At 45.9% G+C, this 21372-nt stretch overlaps 1 protein-coding gene across 1 annotated transcript in view; it reads left to right on the top strand.

Annotated features, from left to right (window-relative positions):
* The window catches only part of PHEX (phosphate regulating endopeptidase homolog X-linked), a 207021-nt gene that overhangs the window by 42879 nt on the left and 142770 nt on the right, over positions 1-21372 (top strand). The window contains exons 4-5 of the mRNA XM_030202253.1: positions 4827-4913; positions 6475-6701. Coding sequence (XP_030058113.1) covers positions 4827-4913; positions 6475-6701 — 314 coding nt within the window. The remainder of the gene's footprint in view (positions 1-4826; positions 4914-6474; positions 6702-21372) is intronic.

Below are 21372 nucleotides of genomic sequence, written 5' to 3'. Positions count from 1 at the left end.
TAGAGTGGGCCTGAGCCCAAAGAAGGTGGGCCCGAAAACTCATCTCTTCCCCGCCCTCCTCAGCCCCCCTCCACTGCTCCCCCTGCCTTCCTCCGCCTCCTCCGGTGCTCTCCCTGCTCTCCTCTTCCCAATAAAACTAAAAGAAATACCTGAGCAAGTGGGGGATCTGCAAGCCCCACCAGCAGAAGAAGATCTCCTCCCGGCAGAAGGAACACTTACACCCTGGCCAGGCTCTGCGCATGTGAGAGGGGTGGGGCAGTAGTGGCTCAGCAACACAGCGCAGAAGCAAACCTCCCACCTCCGATCTACCGATCTGTTACCCTGCCACGAGTCGACGCCGAAGAAAGCAGTTGTGTAGCGGCGGCAGCGTGCGGCTCCGCTGCAAACGTCTGGCGGGGTGGAAGGGGAGGGAGCAGGCCGGGAGGGAAGAAAACCTGCGCGGCGCGCCGGCGGGTGGCTGAGAGGAGGGAGCTGAACTCGCGCTTTTTCATTGGCTGAGTTGCATCATTGCTGGGTGGGCCCGAGCCCAAAGTGGGTGGGCCCAGGCCCACCCAGGCCCACCCGTGGCTACGCCCCTGCGCTACACCACTAAGCAACAAAAATTTGTTGTGCTTCTTATAGTGGGAATATCTGAGGGTGCTCTTAAAAAATAACAAAATTTAAAAAAAACATTAAAAATTATGAGAATTATTGTTGAAATTGTTAGGTTTATTATATCCTGGTTATAGTATTTTTTCCATAGGCATAGCAGGGGCATAGTCAGACCCCCAATTTTGGGCAGGCCTGAGCCCAAAGTGGGTGGCCTGAGAACCCTACCCCTCTGCCCAACATCTCTCCCGCTCCTCCCCCTAATGGCTAGTGCAGCGGGGCTTTGATCCTGGTGACCCGGGTTCAATTCCCACTGCAGCTCCTTGGGACCTTGGGCAAGTCACTTAGGGGACCTTTTACTAAGTGGCGTAGGCACGCACGTGTGTCCTACATGCGTCAATTTTGAACTAGCGCCCAGCTACCGTGTGGTCCGGGCGGTAATTTCATTTCCTACACACGCCCACTACGCGCCCCAGAAAAAGTTCTAGTGCACGGTGGCTAACTGGCCAGTAATCAGCATTGTACGCATGCTGACGATTACCACCTAGTTAACGCGTCAGACTTTACTGCTAGGTCAATGGGTGGCGGTAAGGTCTTGGGTCCAAAATGGACACGTGCCAATTTTGCCACATGTCCATTTTTGGCTTTAAAAAAAGGCCTTTTTTGCAGGTGCGCTAAAAAATGGATCTGTGCGCGTCAAATACACGCGTCTACATCAGAGCAGGCCACGTTTTGGCGCACCTTAGTAAAAGGACCCCTTAACCCTCTATTGGCCCAAGCATAAAACTTACATTGTGAGCCCTCTAGGGACAGAGAAAGTACCTGCATATAATGTGTACAGCGCTTAGTAGCGCTATAGAAATGATTAGTAGCAGTAGCAGTATGGTCTCTTACCTGCACTCCACTAAACCCCCCCTACCTTTTATGGTCTTTAGTTCTTCAGCGGTCCTGAGCAGTGACTCTACCTGCTGCTCGTGCTGGCCCCAAGTCATCTCTCTGATGCCACTTCCTGGTCCCACAAAGCTGTGTCAGATGGAAGGCTTGGGGCCGGCATGAGCAGTGGATATGGGTCACTGTTCACTGCCAGCAAAGAACTGACGAATTTAAAAGGCACTTGGGAAGGGGGGGTTGGGGGAGTAGAGGAAAGAGACGCCGATCGCCTGGGGCAGAGGAGGAAGAGATGCTGGAAGTCTTCAGCTGGCGGGACTTGGGGATCCTTGCCAGACGTATCACAGCTGTGCCACTACTGGGTGGGCCTGAGCCCAAAGTGGGTGGGCTTGTGCCCACCCATACCCACCCTTGGCATTGACTACTCCTGTGCTGCAAGAATTACATTGGCTGCTATATATTATTGGATACAATTTGAATTCTTTTTCTGAATTATAAAGTTCTAAATCTCAATTATTTATTTATGTCTTACAGTTTAATATACTGCCATTCACATAAATTATGTATGAATCGAGGAGAAAGTCGCTAAGAATACTTGCAGTTAACAACAAGGTGGAGTCTCATATCTTTTTGCACGGATATTCATATCACTCCCCTGGTGACTCTATCAACGTGCATAGTTTTAATCATCGACTAGAACCACCTCCACCCTGATGTTGTAATTGCAAAATGTAACTTTTATTACCACACTAATATGTGCAAATGTGCATAAATATATAACAAAAGACACTTAGCTTAAGGAGCATATAAACTCCATCATTCAGACTGGCGTGTGTAGAAGCCCCAACAGTGCCTGTTTCGCTATGCTTCTTCTGGGGGAACCCACACCATTTGGCCTGATAACACAAACCATAAATTAGGCATCAAGATTCCTCAAATTATATCTTTTTTGAACCTGGGAAATTATTAGAATTTATTTCTAGTAAAGAATAGATTTGGAATCCCTGATTGTAATATTATGCATCGGCTGCGCTCTTTAGGGGATCTTTCCGTTTCAATTGTTGATTAATGTTTATATAGAAAATGTCCTTGTTCTTGGATCACTATTCTAATTTTGTGGACTAATTATTGAAACTGTTTTCTTTATTTAATATCATAAAAGGATAATTATTTCTGAATTACTATATGTTTATTTTATTACATGAATGTAAAATGAAAAATCTTTAAAAAAAAATTATGCATCAAGGCGGTTTACATAAAAAATGAAAATCAGTCTAAAAACAAACCAAACCAAGATAACACGAAACACCAAAGGAAGGGATTCAAAATAGCACAAATAACAATGAAAAAATAATAAGCAGAGATACACTAGGAAAAATACATGTAAGGACCCACCTCCCGACAAATACCCGCTCCCCAATAACCATGGTGAACATCAACAATCAAAAACTTCACCTTGTTACCTGACATGGTGTTTAAGGTTTATCAACTGACCAGGTCTGTGCAGTCTGAAGGTACATTTCATCTGTCTAAACGTTTATACAAGGTTCATTTTGCAGAGACTAGAGTGTGCTGTTTTTCTATCTTTGGCCCAGAGGTGTGAAATTGTCTTCCAGTGGAAGCCCTGTGCTTGCCCAACAGTCTCTGCTTTTGGTGTTGAAATTGTGTTTGTGTGTGTGTGATATTTTTTTTTTGTATTGATATTGTAGCCGATTTAGCTATGTAGATAAGATTTGATTATATGTGCTTGTTGGGATCCACATAGTAATATGACCAAATTCAAACAAATCATCGCAACTGGCAACAATATACTCCTCCTACAATTTGACATGTCAAGCGCCTTCGACATGGTAGACCATGGAATCCTGCTACACATACTCGAACATTTTGGCATAGGAGGAAATGTCCTGAACTGGTTCAAGGGGTTCCTAACCCTACGTTCGTATCAAGTCACATCTAATTCAACCACGTCCAAGGCATGGACACCTGTATGTGGAGTCCTACAAGGATCACCTCTTTCACCAACCATTTTCAACCTAATGATGATCCCTTTAGCAAAACTCTTATCAAAACATAACCTCAACCCGTATATATACGCCGATGATGTAACAATATACATCCCATTCAAACAAGACACCAAAGAAATCTCCAACGAAATCAATCAAAGTCTACATGTCATGAACACATGGGCGGACGCATTCCGCCTGAAATTAAACGCAGAAAAAACCCGATGCCTGATACTCACCTCCCAATACAACACAAATGAATTCAGCGCTATAAATACACCAACCCTAAACCTCCCAGTCTCAGAAACGCTAAAAATCCTTGGAGTCACTATCGACCGCCACCTAACACTCGAAACCCACGCAAACAATACAACCAAGAAGATGTTCTACGGCATGTGGAAATTGAAAAGGATAAGACCATTCTTTCCAAGATTCGTCTTCCGCAGCCTAGTGCAATCCCTCGTCCTCAGCCACCTGGATTACTGCAACTCACTATACGCGGGCTGCAAAGAGCAAATAATGAGGAAACTTCAAACAGCCCAGAACACAGCAGCCAGGCTCATCCTCGGAAAACCAAGATACGAAAGGGCGAAACCACTACAAGAGAAATTACATTGGCTTCCACTTAAGGAACGCGTTACTTTTAAAGTTTGCACACTAGTCTATAAGATCATCTACGGCGAAGCCCCAGCGTACATGTCTGATTTAATAGACCTACCACCCAGAAACGCTAAAAGGTCATCCCGAACATACCTCAACCTCCACTTCCCCACTTGCAAGGGCCTGAAATACAAGACGCTACACGCGTCAACCTTTTCCCACATGAGCACGCAGGCCTGGAATACACTACCGCGCAACCTAAGAATGATTAACGAACAAGCTTCCTTCCGAAAACTACTGAAGACTTACCTGTTTGAACAAACTTACGGAAAGAACCAAAACACATAGAGTCCATACTCACTGTTCATCAATGCAACATACATCCACTTCAGATCCCTCATCCCGTAATCAATTGTCCCATTGTCTCCTTCCAATGTTTCTATGTTGATGTCCCATTGTTATATTCCTAATGATAATCGAATGTCTCGCACAACTCTGCACAATGTATTCCACATCCAAGTTGTTACAAATGTATTTCTACTATTCATATCTTATTGTAAGCCACACTGAGCCCGCAAAGAGGTGGGAAAATGTGGGATACAAATGCAATAAATAAATAAATAATATGCGGAATAAAATTGACAAGCATAATAAATTCGTAAATAAACTGCTCAAGGCCACTAAAGTAACCTCTTCTCAGCATGTTTGAGGTGATCTCACAAACTTATTTCTTTTCCTTTCCAGCACTGCTTGAGAAACCTGTAAGTAAGAGGAGAGACATTGAAGCTATTCAGAAAGCAAAGGTTCTTTACCTGTCCTGCATGAATGAGAGTAAGTAGGCCTGCATTTCTGAATTAAGAGAGATTTTCATAAATCTCTTTAGGCGAATACTAAAATGTTAACTATCTGGTTTCTAGCATTGTAACTGAGGGGTCCTTTTACTAAGCCGCGGTAAAAAGTGGCCTGCGGTAGTGTAGGCGCGTGTATAGGGTGTGCGCCAGGCCAGTTTTTACCGCATGTACAAAAAAATGATGTTTTTCTTAATGGGACAGGAAAAGGGCCTGCAGTAAAAATGAAACCAACGTGCACCGAAAATCGGCCTGAGCCCTTAATGCCATCCATTGACCTAGCGGTAAAGACTCACGCGGTAACCGGGCGGTAATGACCTACGCGCGCCAAATGCCACTGGGCACGCATTCATTACGCGTTGTAATAGCTGCAATCCTGGTAGCAAACCTTCAGGGGGTGGTAGGCTCCCTTCAGCAGTCCACAAACAAAGTCCTTCCAGACAACACAGCTTTTAGTTCCAAACAGTTTATTTCCCCTCCTCCACAAATCTCAGTTCCAGGGGGTTAAAGTCCCATTCAGTTTCCAAAACAAAGCAACAAGAAAAAAACTTCCCTTTAAATCCAAGTTCTCCCCCCAGTTCAACAGCCTTGGTTTCAGTTTTAAAAGTCTTTCCGCTTGGGTGGTTGCAGAATGGCAGTACACCGCCCACAACACAGCTAATTGACTCCTGTGACCACCCACCGCCTTCAGTCCCGGCAACCCTGCCCCAAAGTACAATTACAGTCCATGTCAACTGGCTCCTCCAAACCTGGTGTGTTGGTCTCTCCAGCCTCTCCTTCCTCCAAACACTCCATTAACTCTGCTTCTCTGCTAGGCTGTTGGTTGGAGACCTCCTCCCCCTCCCAGGTGGAAGGAATCTTGTACTGATTTCTAACCCAAAGGAATTGAGCTTTGTCATCCCTGCTCCCCCTTCTGGCCCTCGTCTGCCATAGCAGCTGCTCTTTCCAGTCCTTTTCCCCCTTCCTTCCACGTGGGAGCCATACCGGGTTTTGGGACCTACCCCCCCCCCCCGATCCTTTCTCTCAGGGCCTTGTGGGGAATGTAGTCTGGCCCCATACCTCCTCCTGACCTGCTTAGACCCTCCAACCTCCTTACAGCGTGCCCAAAAATAAAAAATATTTTTGAGATGCGTGTCAAAAATGAAATTACCGCAAGAGCCACATGGTAGTTGGGCGGTAACTCTATTTGGTGAATGTTGGGTGCGCGTAGACGCTTATGCGGCTTAGTAAAAGGACCCCAGAGTTAATAAATGGGATTGCTTAGAGAAAATCCTGGTCTTTGGTAGCTCACCCCTGCCGAGATCCATTGCTTTATGTTAAATCCTAGCTACTAAATTCAAGTTTTGCTAGATCCCTCTTCATGTCATCCACATATTCCAGTGTGCATCACAGAGTGAAGAGGGGTGAGTAAGTGAATAGATCGAAGGGGAAGGAGGGACATTAATCAAGAAAGCTTCAACACCACTGTACTTGTTTCAGCTTGATTGAGGAAGATGCAGAGTCTTCCACAACCCTTACATTTTTTTCAAATTTCCATTTTTCAGCTGAGGTGGAGAAAGCAGACATGAAGCCACTGATAAGTTTGCTAAAGCAGTCATCGTTTCGCTGGCCTGTGTTGGAATCTAATCTTGGAGCCGAGGGAACTTGGTCCGAAAAGAAGTTCAGTATGCTACACACCCTTGTGGCACTGCGAGGTCAATACAGTAATTCTGTCTTCATCCGTGTGTACATAGCACCAGATGACAAAAAAGGCAACGAGCACATAATAAAGGTGAGAGCTACATTTATGTTATCACAATTTACTGGTCTTCACATTTCCATGATTTATTTATTTGGATTTTGCTCGCACCTTTTTCAGTAGTAGCTCAAGGTGAGTTACATTGGATATTTCTCTGTCCCAGGCAGGCTCACAATCTAAGTTTGTACCTGAGGCAATGGAGGGTTAAGTGACTTGCCCAAGATCACAAGGAGCAGCAATAGGATTTGAACTGGCCACCTCTGGATGTTAATACTGGTGCTCTAACCACTAGGCCACTCCTTCACTCCATGATACTATGGGAAGAACAATTTTCATTTGTGTTCTAACCTGTTATGATTCTGCTGGATAGGCAGGGGAATGTTTAGGACTCACTCATGATTGGCTTGTCAGGGGCTGAGCCAGAAGATGTCAGTAGCCTGATCCATTTAAGGCTGCCTTTCCCCTGCAATCATTGTGTTGGCATTTGATTGCTCTGATTGCTTGCTGAAGCCAGACTGCACTTGGTCGCTCGTGTGCACGTAGGAGTTTAGTCTCTCTCCTCATGCTTGCTTATTCTGTGTGTGTGTATGTGCTGGGTTCTCCCAGCATGAGCCTGATTGCCTCACTCCCCACACCTGGTTTGCTTTCTCCTTCTCTAATGTAGTGCTGTCTGGGGTAAGCCTGTGCCTTGAGTTGTTTGTTTGTTTAACTTTCTCTCCTTCCATGTTCCCTTTGTTGTGCTGAGCTTCTGCTCTGCCCCTTGTGGTTCTACCTCCCCCTGTCCTTGTATTTTGCTCTTGTTTGTTTGTTTTAGTTCTCTTTGTTTGCTGTAGCTGTCTCCTGTGCACAGGGAGTCTGGTCTCTGTGTGTCAAGGCAGCTTCCTCTATCTTTGTCTGCTGAGTGCTCTGCCCTGTTTTTTCCCTTGAGCAGTTCCTTTTTCCCTTGGGGTTTGTAGGGCCAACTTTGTATATTCCTTAGGTAGTTCTCCCTTTCCCTTTGTATGCTGTATATTCAGATTAGTGTGTTCCCTGTAACGTTGTATGCTGTAGGTACAGCCTAGTTCCCTTGTGTGCTGAAAAGTTCAGCCTAGTGTGTATTCCTTGGGTAGTTCTCCCTTTCCCTTTTGTATGCTGTATAGTAAGCCCAGTGTATTCCCTTGTGGGAACTCCCTGTATTGTTGTATGCTGTAGGTACAGCCTAGTTCCCTTGTGTGCTGAATGGTTCAGCCCAGAGTGTATTCCTGTAATTGGTTTCCTTTTTCCTTGAGTGCTGTGTAGTATAAGCCTAGAGTGTTTCCTTCTGGGGCTTCCTGTATTCTTTTTCGCCTGTGGCACAGCCTTGTATTCCTTTAGAGGCTTCTGCTCTCACTCTTCCCTTTGTGACTCTACTCTGCACTGTGGGCGCTGCTTGTGGCCCAGTTCCGTGTGGAACCCTTGTTATTCTTTCTCCCATCCTAGAGTGTGACTTGGTTCCTGGTCGGCCGTGAGGCCCGCTTGCTTGGTCTCTGTGTGTGTGAGTTCCCGATTGGCCATGAGGCCTGCCTGAATGCTCTATCTTCCCCTTTCTGGTGGTGCCTGTTGGCTGTTGTGAGTGTGCGGGGTTTGGTGGCTGGGGTAGTGCGTAGGACCTGTTCAGTCCACCCTAGGCCTTGGCCTAAATCATATACTGGGCCTCGGCCTGGGCTCAAGGGCTCACGTCCGGAATAACATAACCTAATTCTGTACGGTAGAGTTGTGGACAGTATGATGACATTTTTAGTCCAGTGTGCTGCAGTTCCTAAGAAATGCAAATATTTGAAAAGGGGTGGAGAACAAAACTGAGAATAACATTAGTCTTCTATATAGTTCCCTGGTGTGACGGCATCTTGAGTATTGTGTGTAGTTATCTCAAAAACAACATAGTGCAATTAGAAAAGGTTCAAAGATAAACGACAAAAATAATAAAAGGGATGGAACAAAAAGCGGAGATGTTCGAGGGGATAAAAATGTCACTGGAACCACACTCAGGTTAATAATTTATTGATGACATGGTCATGTTTTCGCAAATGCCTGCATCAGGGATCCTAGCATAAAATAACATACATAAAACAAATACAATAAATAAGTACATTTAAATAAATACTTTGAAAGAATACATAGATTATTGTAAAGAGCATAAAAACATAAATATCTATATCTATAAAAGCTTAATCAACATAAATCAAACATGTTTGATTTATGTTATTTATGCTTTTATATATTTAATGTATTTATTTAATGTATGTTATTTTTATGTTAGGACCCCTGATGCAGGCATTTGTTGAAACACGGCCATGTCGGGTCATCAATACATTATTAACCTGAGTGTGGCTCGAGTTGCGTTTCATTTGAACCACTTGGCTTGCTGCTGTCCTGTGGGGGGATGAATCTATATGTACCTTGGGCTCAGTATTCAAAGGGAGTTATCTGGATAAGTGCTTCTTCTGTCTAGATAAGTCCCGCTGACCAGGCCAAACTCAGCTACTTAGTGGCACTTACTTGGATAGTGCTGCTGAACATCCAGGCAGATCACCATGGCATCTATCTAGGAAGCGCTGAAGCGGTCCAGGGGCAAGGTCTGGGCGGAGCTGGGAGTTACCCAGTTAGCAGCAATATTTAATCAGCTAACTGGGTAACTATTTGATTAAAGCTAGGGTCTTTAACTTATCTAGGTAGTTATTTGGGTACCAGTCTGAATCCCTGGTACCTGATGGCCACATCATACCTGGATATTCAGCATTTATTTCTGAGTATGGACCAGCATTGAATATCTGTGTATAAAAAGTCCAGGGTGGCTGGCGTTTAACCGTTGCGGACTGAATGTTACTCCCTTCTTTTCTATTCACTTCATGAAATGTGAATGTGTGTATCTGTGATGGGGGTGGACAACACATTAGAATAGGCAGGACAGAGTTAACACCCCATCTTTTCTGGTTAGCTACAGGGAAAGGGAACAGCGGTTGGTGGCTCAAGTGAGGCTAAGAAAGGCTGCACTTAAGTAGGCTGGGAGAGTTTAGAGCGGGACCAGGCAAAGCCTCTACAGGCTGCAAGAGAGAGGAAATTTTACCATCCAAAGTGGTTCAACCAATCAACAGTTGCTTATTCAACTTTTTAAATTTTTAAATATACACTCATTTTTGAAGTGTCTGTTTTTTAAATAAAGGTATATATAGAAAAAAGGAGGAAAAAGCCTCTGTATTCCCGTTTTCAGTACATGTTAGTGTCTGTTAACCGGGACAGAATCTTCATAGGCTCAAAAACCTCCTTTATTTTTAATCAACAAAACCAAGTTATTACGACGAACACTTATCTTATGGTGCCGTCCTTGCCGTTGCAATTTAGCTTCACTCTAATATGCCCCGGTTCTGTCCCGGTTAACAGACACTAACATGTACTGAAAACGGGAATACAGAGGCTTTTTCCTCCTTTTTTCTATATATACCTTTATTTAAAAAACAGACACTTCAAAAATGAGTGTATATTTAAAAATTTAAAAAGTTGAATAAGCAACTGTTGATTGGTTGAACCACTTTGGATGGTAAAATTTCATTTGTTTCAAAGGTAGTGGTATCGTCCCATTGTTTATTTAAATGCAAGAGAGAGGAAACCAACACCCAAAGAGAAAGATGCATTTTTATACGAAGATCATCAGTGTTGCATAGTAGCTAAGTAAATGTAACTAATTACTGTACATAAGTAAAGGTTTTGTCACTTTTACTTGTAGAGAAGTACAGGATTTTTTTTTTAACGTTTACTTTTACCAAAGTAACAATTTCACCAATGTTTACTACTTTTACTCAGTTACATCTGATGCGTGCAGTTAAAAGTAAAAAAAAAAAACAAAGCCAAAGCAAGACATAATTGATGATGCCTCCAGGGATGGCCCAAGGCAAGATGCAGCCTGAGGCAGGGCTGAGATGCCTCCCCATCCCCCCGGGCCAAGTTCTGGCATCTCCCCCCTTCCTTCTGCCACCCCGTTCACCGATTTTACCTTCTTTGTATTTTTTTAAAAAAGCCAACAGCAGCAGTGATTCCCAAACGCTGCCCTGCCATCGGCACTGGCCTCTTCTCTTCTGCGGTCGCCTCTGAGGAAACAGGAAGTTACATCAGAGAAGCGGCTGCAGTAAAGGGAGGAGGTGAGTGCCGGCGGCAGGCAGCATATGGGAATCGCTGCGGCTGCTGGCTTTTTAAAAAACATAAAAAGAAGGTAAAATCGGGGAACGGGGTGGAGGAAGGAAGGGGGGAGATGCCGCTACCGAAAGAGTGCCATCTGAGGCCCCGGCCACATCTGGATGTCTCTGTAAACCAAATGAAGCAGCAAAAAATGGAACAGTGTTTTGCTATTGCAAACCTCTTCAAGCAAACAGTGGATCATCTCATCTTAAATTTTGCTATTCAGTGAATATAGCTTATGAGAACTGTGGCGTTGCCTGTGTTGAACTGGCTTCTGATCTCCAGCCAAACAGAACAATGATGAGCTGGGTCACTTTGAAGTGGAGATGAAGCTGAAGTTAGTTGCAATGCTTGGTAAACATGCCTCTACTACAACAGACAGCTGGTCATCCCATGGGAAATTTACATTGGGCTGACTGACTGTCCACTGGATTGATAATCTTTAGAGAGGAAGTCTGCATGTCTGGCCTTAAAACTGAAGGGTTCCCACATATTTGACATTCTTGCTTCAGTTCTTGAAGATATTCTACAGAGTTTGCCATCAGATCAGTGGTGTGCTGGTAAATTTTTAACAACAGGCTCTCTCCCCGGTCCACCTCTGCGCCCCCCCGTCCACCTCTGCGACACCCCCCCGTCTACCTCTGCGCCCCCCCGTCCACCTCTGTGCCCCCCCCCCGTCCACCTCTGTGCCCCCCCAAAATTGCAGAGCTCGCTATAGCGGGGGAGGGGGGCAATGCATTACTCTCTCCAGGAAAAAAATTAAATGATCCCAGGTTCCAATCTAATTCATGTTTAATGTGGGATAAAATGCCATAAATAAGTAAATAAATATAAACTTTTAATGTTGAGCACCTGATTCTCAAAGTGGACATATTCCAAACACTATAATGAAAATAAAATGATTTTTTTTCTACCTTTGTTGTCTGGTGACTGTTTTTCTGATCATGCTGGCCCAGTATCCGATTCTGCTGCTATCTGTCCTCTTAACTCCGTTTCCAGGGCTTCCTTTCCATTTATTTCTTTCCTCCTTTCTTCTTCATTTCTGGTCCTCAGCTTCTGCCTATTTTCTTCATCCATGTGCAGTTTTTCTCCTCTCTTCCTTTTCCCTCATCTCATCTCCTTCCTCACTTTTCTCTCCCCTCCATCCATGTCCAGCATTTCTTCTCTCTCCCCTCCTCTCCCCTGCCCTGCATGCACCCATGTCCAGCAGTGACCCTCCTCTCCCATGCCCTGCATGCACCCATACCCAGCGACCCTCCTCTGCCCTGCCCTGCATGCACCCAGATGTCCAGCAGTGACCCTCCTCTCCCCTGCCCTGCATGCACCCATGTCCAGCGACCCCCTCCATTCACCCATGCCCAGCAGCGACTCTCTTTTCCCCCCTGTCATCCCCTCCCGAGCTGTTTTATGAAATTCTTCTTCTCCTCCCTCCCTCCCGCCCTCCCGATCCGGTCCCTCACCGCGCCCGCTTGTTTTTTAAATTCTTGGCTTCCAGCGCTGAGTCGCCGACTGAGTCCTCCCTTGCCGATTCGCGCTTCAAAATGGCCACCGAGACTTCGGCCAAAGTCTCGCGAGGCCGCCTCTGGAAGTCTCGGCGGCCATTTTTTAAGCGCAAATCGGCAAGGGAGGACTCAGGACAGTCGGCGACTCGGTGCTGGAAGCCAAGAATTTAAAAAACAAGCGGGAGGTGAGGCGGATCCGAAGGGAGGGAGGAGGGAGGGAGGGAGGAGAGCCAGAGCCAGCTCGCTATTTTCAACAACCGGCTCGCAAGCCGGAAGAAAATTTAACTGGCTCTTGCGAGCCGGTGCGAGCCGGCTCCAGCACAACACTGCATCAGATGAAAAATTGTTAGAACAACACAATGATCCAAACTTTGTGAAAGCCTGATGATGACAAAGATGAAGATGCAAGTGATGAATTAGGCAGATGACGAGGATAAAGTATTCTTTGCTATGTGGAAGTCAAGTGTTTCAGACAGAAATTCCCTTGATCAATACCTGCAGACCTAGTCAGACCTCAGTAGTATTGCAGCCTGCTCTGATTCAAAGGATGAACAATTCACTTGAACACTCTTGACAGGGGCGTAGCCAGACTTCGGCGGGAGGGGGGTCCAGAGCCCGAGGTGGGGGGGCACATTTTAGCCACCCCCCCGGCGCCACCGACCCCCCCCCCGGCACTATTACCAACACCCCCGCCGCCGCCAGTACCACCACCACCAACTTTGACCCCCCCTGCCGACGACCCTCTTGACCCCCGCCCGCCGTTGCTGTCGCCTACCTATGCTGGCGGGGGACCCCAACCCCCACCAGCCGAGATCCTCTTCTTCCTTCGTTCTGTTTCTGAGTCTGATGTCATGCACGTACAACGTGCAGGACGTCAGACTCACAGAAACAGAATGAAGCCTTGCAATCTGCAGGGCTTCGTTCTGTTTCTGTGAGTCTGACGTCCTGCACGTTGTACGTGCAGGACGTCAGACTCAGAAACAAAACGAAGGAAGAAGACTTCAGCTGGTGGGGGTTGGGGTCCCCCGCCAGCAAAGGTAGCAGACTGCGACGGCGGATTGACGGCAGGTTGGCGGTGGGAAGAGGGTTGAGAGGGTCGTCGGCAGGGGGGGGGGGGGGGTCCAGGGCCAAATCTACTGGGGCTCAGGCCCCCATAGCCCCATAGTAGCTACGCCACTGCTCTTGTAGCTGTGCTAGATTAATGACTCACACTCATACTGGCATGAGTAACAGTCATTTTCAAAATTTAGTTTTACTAAAGCAAAATGGATTCAATTCTAGAGCAATAAAGTTGTTGGGATACAAACATTAACAATAGTTGCATTCATTGTCAGGGGCAGCCCATGGCAAGATGGTGTCTGAGGCAGGGCTGAGATGCTTTTCCCCCACCCCCTGGGCCAAGTTCTGGCATCTCCTCCCTTCCTTCCCCGTTCCCTGAGTTTACCTTCTTTCTCTATGTTCCAAAAGCCGGTGGCGGCAGCGATTCCCATACGCTGCCCTGCTGCTGGTAAAATGTAAAAAATAATAAAAGTCAAAATAATAATAATATTAAGATGTAAGAAAAGGGGAATGAACTAATATATTTGATGAATTACACTAACCTGCACTGTAAAGTTTTAAGGACATTATGCTCAGAACATAAAGACCATATATTTAACTTTAAAATGTTTATTTACAATACAGGTAATATAATAATGTTAAAAAGAGAGAGGCAGTTTTTAGAGATCTTACACAAGGGAAATGTGCTACAAGATTAGAAAGCCTGAATTATAAATTAGTCTGGATTAATGGTAACTCACTTTGATGGAGGCTGCTGGTTGGAGTGATGAAGGAGTTCCTTGCTGGAAAAGAAGTCTTTTTGTTGTAGAGTTGTTGCTGGAGCCTGGAGAGAGTCTTATCTCGGATGTGTGTGAAGCCCAGCAAGGTCCATGGAGGTGCAGAGAGGCAAGAGAGCAGGGCCAGAGAGGAGAGATCTGAGAATTTTCCAGGCTTTTTATCATTTCTCGTTGGACCATAGACTGAAGTCAGGTGGGGTATATTTCATCCAATGAAAACTCTGGGATAGTTGAAAACTGGTTCCACCTAGTTTTGAGATAGAGCATGGTAACTGGTCACATGTTTTAATGACATCATAAGACTTTCTGTCTGGACATCTGCTGGTAAATACACATCCATATTTGGCAGGATTAAAAGAGTCATTGTCTGGCATAGGTGGGCTTCTTGTCAGATTAGGTGGAGTTTCGCTGTCTTTTGTTAACGCCAGTCTCTGTGATTGCTGTCAATATGCAGATGTTTGTTCTTTGGAGATGTGGTAGTCTCCAGGGAGAAGGTGAAAGTGAGTCAGACCAGTTTATCTGATATCTGATTCCAGCAAAATCAATAACTCTGACAATTAAACTTATATCATGCTGCACATTAAGTGGAGTGGAGGAGTGGCCTAGTGGTTAGGGTGGTGGACTTTGGTCCTGAGGAACTGAGTTCAATTCCCGGCACAGGCAGCTCCTTGTGACTCTGGGCAAGTCACTTAACCCTCCATTACCCACCGCATTGAGCCTGCCATGAGTGGGAAAGCGCGGGGTACAAATGTAACAAAAATAAGATTAAAAAAATTATAAGTTCTGGAACCATCTAGAGCATAGAATACAGAACTCATATCATGCTGCACTGGCCTCTTCTCTATTGTGTTGTCTCTGAGAAAACAGGAAGTTACATCAGAGAGGTGGGCCACAGTAGAGAGAAGAGTGGGGTGCCGGCAGCAGGGCAGTGTATGGGAATCACTGCCGCCACCAGCTTTTGGAACATAGAGAAAGTAGGTAAATTTGGGGAACGGGATGGCGAAGGAAATGGGAGATGCCGCTCCCGGAAGAGTGCTGCCTAAGGCCCCCGCCTCAGGTGGCCTAATGGTCAGGCCACCCCTGTTCATTGTAGTTGCGGTTCTTTTTACGTTTCACTCACAAAGTATTATATTAGGCAATATCTTTTTTTACTTTCACTTATGTAAAATCTTTAAGGTGTTACTCTTCCCTTGGAATGCCCTCCCGCGGGAGGTGGTGGAAATGAAAACGGTAACAGAATTCAAACACGCGTGGGATAAACATAAAGGAATCCTGTTCAGAAGGAATGGATCCTAAGGAGCTTAGCTGAGAGTGGGTGGCAGAGCCGGTGGCGGGAGGCGGGGATAGTGCTGGGCAGACTTATACTGTCTGTGCCAGAGCCGGTGGTTGGGAGGCGGGGCTGGTGGTTGGGAGTGCTGGGCAGACTTACACGTTCTGTGCCCTGAGAAGGACAGGTACAAATCAAGGTAAGGTGTACACAAAGGGTAGCAGACTGGATGGACCATGCAGGTCTTTTTCTGCCGTCATATCATTTACTACGTTACTCACTGTACTTTTATGTATTAAAATATACATTTATTTTTACTTGTACTTAAGTACTTTGAATTAGTACTTTTAACAACAGTGGAGATCATTTAACTGATTCCAAGAGGCAGGCCTGGGGGTTTGAGGGGGTTCTTTGAAAGGTAACTTGAATATGTGTGTGTTATTGTTAGCACTAGAGCAGAGTTTTTTTACAGTAAGATTCTGGCTTGCGATAACTTTGTTATTTTGTATGTTGTAATGGAAGTGTGATGTCTCAAGGGCCAAGGCCCACTTGTAGATACAAATCAACCCTGACTTAAAAAAAAATATGCCGGGGCATCTGATCAAGCTGTACCAAGGCCACAGAGAGCAAGAGGTCCTCCCAAATAAAGTCTGTAGAGGGAATTTGTCAGATTATATAAATAGATATAAATGATAGAAGAGACCACACGAGATGATGTGGAAAACTAAACAAACAGATAAGTATGAAGACTGCAAAAATGACTGAGGGGCCTGTTTATTACAGCCGTGTTTCCCATTTTCCCACCTATTTGCAGGCTCAATGTGGCTAACATAGTACCGTGATGGCGAATGCGTTAAATCATGGTGAATTAGGTGGTTAAGGAGGAAGAATTCACTAGACGGGCGTAGCCAGACAACAGATTTTGTGTGGGCCTAGGCAAGAATTGGGTGGGCACCAAGTGTTCCTCCCCCCCCCCCAAAAAAAAAATAAAAAATCTCAGCTGGTGGGAAAACGCTTCTTTCCACCTTGGCAGCAGGAATGCACTGAAAACTGAGCATGCACAGGTGCTGGTGTTGTGGAGAGTAGCGTTTTCGTTACCATCAGGGGGAAATCTTCAGCTGACAGAGCTTGGGATTCCCACCAGTTACCACTAAACATGTGCTACTGTTGGGTGGGCCTGAGCCATAAATGGGTGGGCCCTGGCTACGCCACTGCACTAGTGTGTGGTAATATTTTGCACTTACCATACGTTAAAGACAAAAATCAGTGCAAAGTTTGTGCACTTCGGAGCCCTTTTACTACGCTGTGGTAAAAAACGGCCTGTGGTAGTGTGTATGCGTAAAATTGGCGCATGCCGGGCCATTTTTTACTGTGGCTGGGGGAAAAAGGCTTTTTTTTAATGGGGTAATAAATGGTTGTGCACTAAAATTAAAAGTACCACACAGTTATTTATGGCCTAAACCCGTACCACCACTCATTGACCCAGCGGTAAGGGTTCACATGCTACTCATGTGGTAATCATGCAGTGCGCCAATGTGGACATGCTGCCAATTACCGCGGGAATGCCCCCCCCCCCTCACTTCAGCTCGTAGAGTCAGTGAGCTTCAAGCCTTGGTAGCTCATGCTCCTTATACTAAATTTCATCATAACAGAGTAGTCCTCCGCACTCACCCTAAGTTCTTGCCAAAGGTGGTGTCGGAGTTCCATCTTAACTAGTCAATTGTCTTGCCAACATTTTTTCCCCGTCCACATACCCACCCTGCTGAACATCAGTTGCACACGTTGGACTGCAAGCGAGCATTGGCCTTCTATGTGGAGAGGACAATTCCCTTCAGACAGTCCGCCCAAATGTTTGTTTCTTTTGATCCCAACAGAAGGGGAGTGGCTGTCGGGAAACGCACCATCTCCAATTGGCTAGCAGATTGCATTTCCTTCACTTACGCCCAAGCTGGGCTGACTCTTGAGGGTCATGTCACGGCTCATAGTGTTCGAGCTATGGCAGCGTCAGTGGCCCACTTGAAGTCAGCCACTATTGAAGAGATTTGCAAGGCTGCGACGTGGTCATCTGTCCACACATTCACATCTCATTACTGCCTACAGCAGGATACCCGACGCGATAGTCAGTTTGGGCAGTCGGTGCTGCAGAATCTGTTTGGGGTTTAGAATCCAACTCCACCCCCTAGGTCCATTTTATTCTGTTCCAGGCTGCACTCTCAGTTAGTTGTTTCTATTTAGGTCAATCTCAGTTATGTCCTCGCCGTTGTGAGGCCCAATTGACCAATGTTTGTTGTTTTGAGTGAGCCTGGGGGCTAGGGATACCCCATCAGAGAGGACAATTAGCCTGCTTGTCCTCGGAGAAAGCGAAATTACTTGCCTGTAGCAGGTATTCTCCGAAGACAGCAGGCTGATTGTTCTCACAAACCCTCCCACCTCCCCTTTGGAGTTGTGTCTTCCCTTGTCTTTGCTTTCTACTTGACTGAGGAAGACGGTTGCGCATGCGCGGTGCGCACATGTGCACGCGAGGGCTAGCAAACTTTCTTGCTAGGAAGATCTCCGATCCTGAGGCTGCCGTCGGACGTCACCCATCAGTGAGAACAATCAGCCTGCTGTCCTCGGAGAATACCTGCTACAGGTAAGTAACTTCGCTTTATGTAAAGACTTTCATTTTCTACTTATTTATTATTTCTACTTATTTATTTATTTATAATTATTTTCCACATTATTATTTTTACTTATTTATTATGTATTTGTAAAGACTTTCATTTTCTACTTGCTTTGCACTAGTTCATGTGCTTTAGCTGTTTACACAGTGGATGCTGCAGGGCCAAGATAGTTAATCAAAATCAAGCTTTGTTTTCCTCCCTTGGTGCGGCACTATATATCAGTATTAACAGGACGTATTCCACACACAGTATCTCGTTTTCGTTTCCTTAAAATGATGTATGAAGGAGAACTTCAAAGCTTGAAAATATCCCTGCAGAGCTGTTCTACAGTTTGTAGAGTCATTTGCTGAACTGGCACTCAGTTGAAATGACACATATACCTCTGCTGAACTCCAACGCACAAGATTCAGTTAGAGTATCCAAACTTTATATTTGCAAATTCCAAACCACTGTAATATGGAGGTAAACTTTACCACTGACAAGGATTTATGGGCATAGGAGCCAACTTTTCAAAATGATTGGGGGGTGCTCAACTCGGCACAAATTACAAGTCCATAAAAAGGAATTTGTTGCCAGAGAATGTGGTAAAGGCGGTGTTTTGGGGTCTCTTTTAGTCCCCCACCCCAAATCATTAAATATCCACTGTCCTAGAATGGAATGAGGGAAGACCAAGGCTGTGTATGAGAAAGGCTAAGTATTTTATTTGCCAAGTACGAATTACAAACTACAGTTTCTCATGGGAGACAAGGCTGTTACACATCAGTGTTATCTGCACAAAGTCTCCCATCATGTATCTGGTACAATCACTTTTATACAGTTATTTTTTTTAACATGTTAATAAGGTGGTTACATGGTAATAGGTTAGTCAACACTTCTTGGAAACTTTGTCATTTTCCTGTGGGAATACATGGTTCTGTTTTTCTCCTGAACATCTGTTACCACAAGTTTGCCAACCCTTGCAGTTCGGCTCTTGCACCCTCGCCCCTTCCTCATTTTTGCTTGCACCAGGGTGCCTCAACAGATCATGAGTTCTTGGCTCATACAGAAGTCACACAGAAGTCACTGAGGCCTGTCAACCTATTTATGATTTCAGGCCCTGAACCAAAGTCAATAGTTAGGTTCATAATCTACATCTCTCCCCTTGAAGGCCTTCGAGAGTAAGGGCTTCACACAAGGTAACGTCTCCAAACGGGTCTGGTCCTGCACCCAGACTCGTGATCATACCTCAGGGTTCAGCATTATTGTAGCTGGAGTTTAGTACCCCAACCGCAGGCTGTCTTAGGTTGCAGGCCTCTTGTAGCCCCTAAGCAGGGTGAGGCTCCAGTTCCTCTCTTACCTGTCATAGCCATAAGGCCTCATATATGGGCACTAAGAGGTGGATTTCAGATATAAGAGACACAATAAAGGGGAGTGTTTAGTCATTGGATAATGACAAGTGTGGAGAATGAAATGGGGGTGAAAACCTGAGGCACCTGACTGCAAATGGTAGCAAAGTGTTGTAGGTGGAAATTCCCAATTATCATATATAATCCCACAGGAAATAGATTATGTTATAACCTATCTAATGTATAATACAGCTTTAAGTAGGAATATATAATACGGCTTCAAGCAGAGCTCTCTATATCATATGACTCTTCATCACTGGGAGGGGTTTGCATTTGTGCATAAACAGGGTCATCATTATTTGGAACAGCTTGCATTTCAGCATAGGCAGTATTATCATCAGTAGTAGACTGTAAGGGTTCATACAGGGCCAAGGCATACCCTGCAGGCTCTCTCTTGGTTAAAGCAGTTTCAATTAATCTTTGCATTAAACCTCTAACACATGGTATCACACAGCAACCAAAGAGCACAAGCACAGCAATAACAATTATGAGAGTGGTTAACCCAGACAAGATGAAATTTTTCCATTTCCCAAAAGCATTGTCCAACCATCCTGTACAGGGGGTATCTACCCCTGAGTTTTCAGCGAGTTCCTCAGCCAGCGTAGTAAGTCCCTGCAGGGCTTTGGTGATTTTGCCGTCTGGTGCAGAATTGTTTGGAATAAAAGTGCAAGAATGGCCTCCTAGCATAGTACAAACCCCGCCTTTTTCCGCCAACATCATATCAAGAACCATGTGATTCTCCCAGGCCATCTGGCTAGCGGCGTCCAGTTGTTCGGCAATACCCTTCACTGCATCATGGGTATAGTCAGTGGTGTGCTGGAGCCGGCTCGCACTTGCTCGCAAGAGCTGGTTGTTAAATTTTTAAAGATGTTGTGAGCCGGTTGTTCTACATGGTGAGCCAGCTCTGGTAAACGAGGTAAGCATGGCAGGAGGGCACCACAAGCCATGCTTACCTTACCTCCCACAGTCCTCATTTGCCTGTGCCTGCCCCACCCCGCACTGGGGGGCTTTAAATTTTTTTTATTACCTCCGTCGAAGCGGTCGAGTCATTGAAAGCCCTGCCCATCTCTAGCCTTCCCTTCATGAGTTCGTTCCCTCAGAGTCCCGCCTTCTGACGTCATTTCCTCTTTCTGCGAGGGCAGGACTCTGAGGGAACGAGCTCATGAAAGGAAGGCTAGAGATGGGCAGGGCTTTCAATGATGCGGCTGCTTCGACGGAGGTAATAAAAGAGATTTAAATCACGCAGGGTGGCACTGTGGCAGGAAGAAAAAGGGGGATGTTGCGGGGAGAAGAGGGCGGGCAGGTGGCTATGAATGGGAGGGGAGGATGGGGGCGAAGGAGAATCGCTGGACAAGGATGGGAGTGGGAGGGGAGGGGAGGGCAGGGCAGGGGAGAGAAAAAATGCTGGGCATGGATGGATGGAGGGGGCAAGGGAGAGAAGAGAATTGATGGGTATGGATGAAGGGTGGCAGGGGAGAGAAGAGAATTGCTGGACATGGGTGGATGGAGGGGAGGGCAGGGGAGAGGAGAGTTGATGGACATAGGTGGATGGAGGGGAGGGCAGGGGAGAGAGGAGGGTTGCTGGACATGGGTGGATGGAGGGGATGGCGGGGGAGAGAGGAGGGTTGCTGGACATGGATGGATGGAGGGGAGGGCAGGGAAAGAGGAGAATTGTTGAACATGGATGGAGGGGAGGGAAGGGAAGACAGGAAGGAGATGCATATAGATGGAGGGGAGAGTAGAAATTCTGGACATGGATGGAGGGGAGGAAAGACAGAGGAAGGAGATGCACATGGATGGAGGGGAAGGGAGAGAGAAGAAATGCTGGACATAGATGGAGGGGAGGGAAGAGAGAGGAAGT

This window comes from Microcaecilia unicolor, chromosome 4, assembly GCF_901765095.1.
Source record: "Microcaecilia unicolor chromosome 4, aMicUni1.1, whole genome shotgun sequence".
NCBI lineage: Eukaryota > Metazoa > Chordata > Amphibia > Gymnophiona > Siphonopidae > Microcaecilia > Microcaecilia unicolor.
Note: the sequence above shows the minus strand (reverse complement) of the source record. Positions and strands in the feature narration are given on the sequence as shown.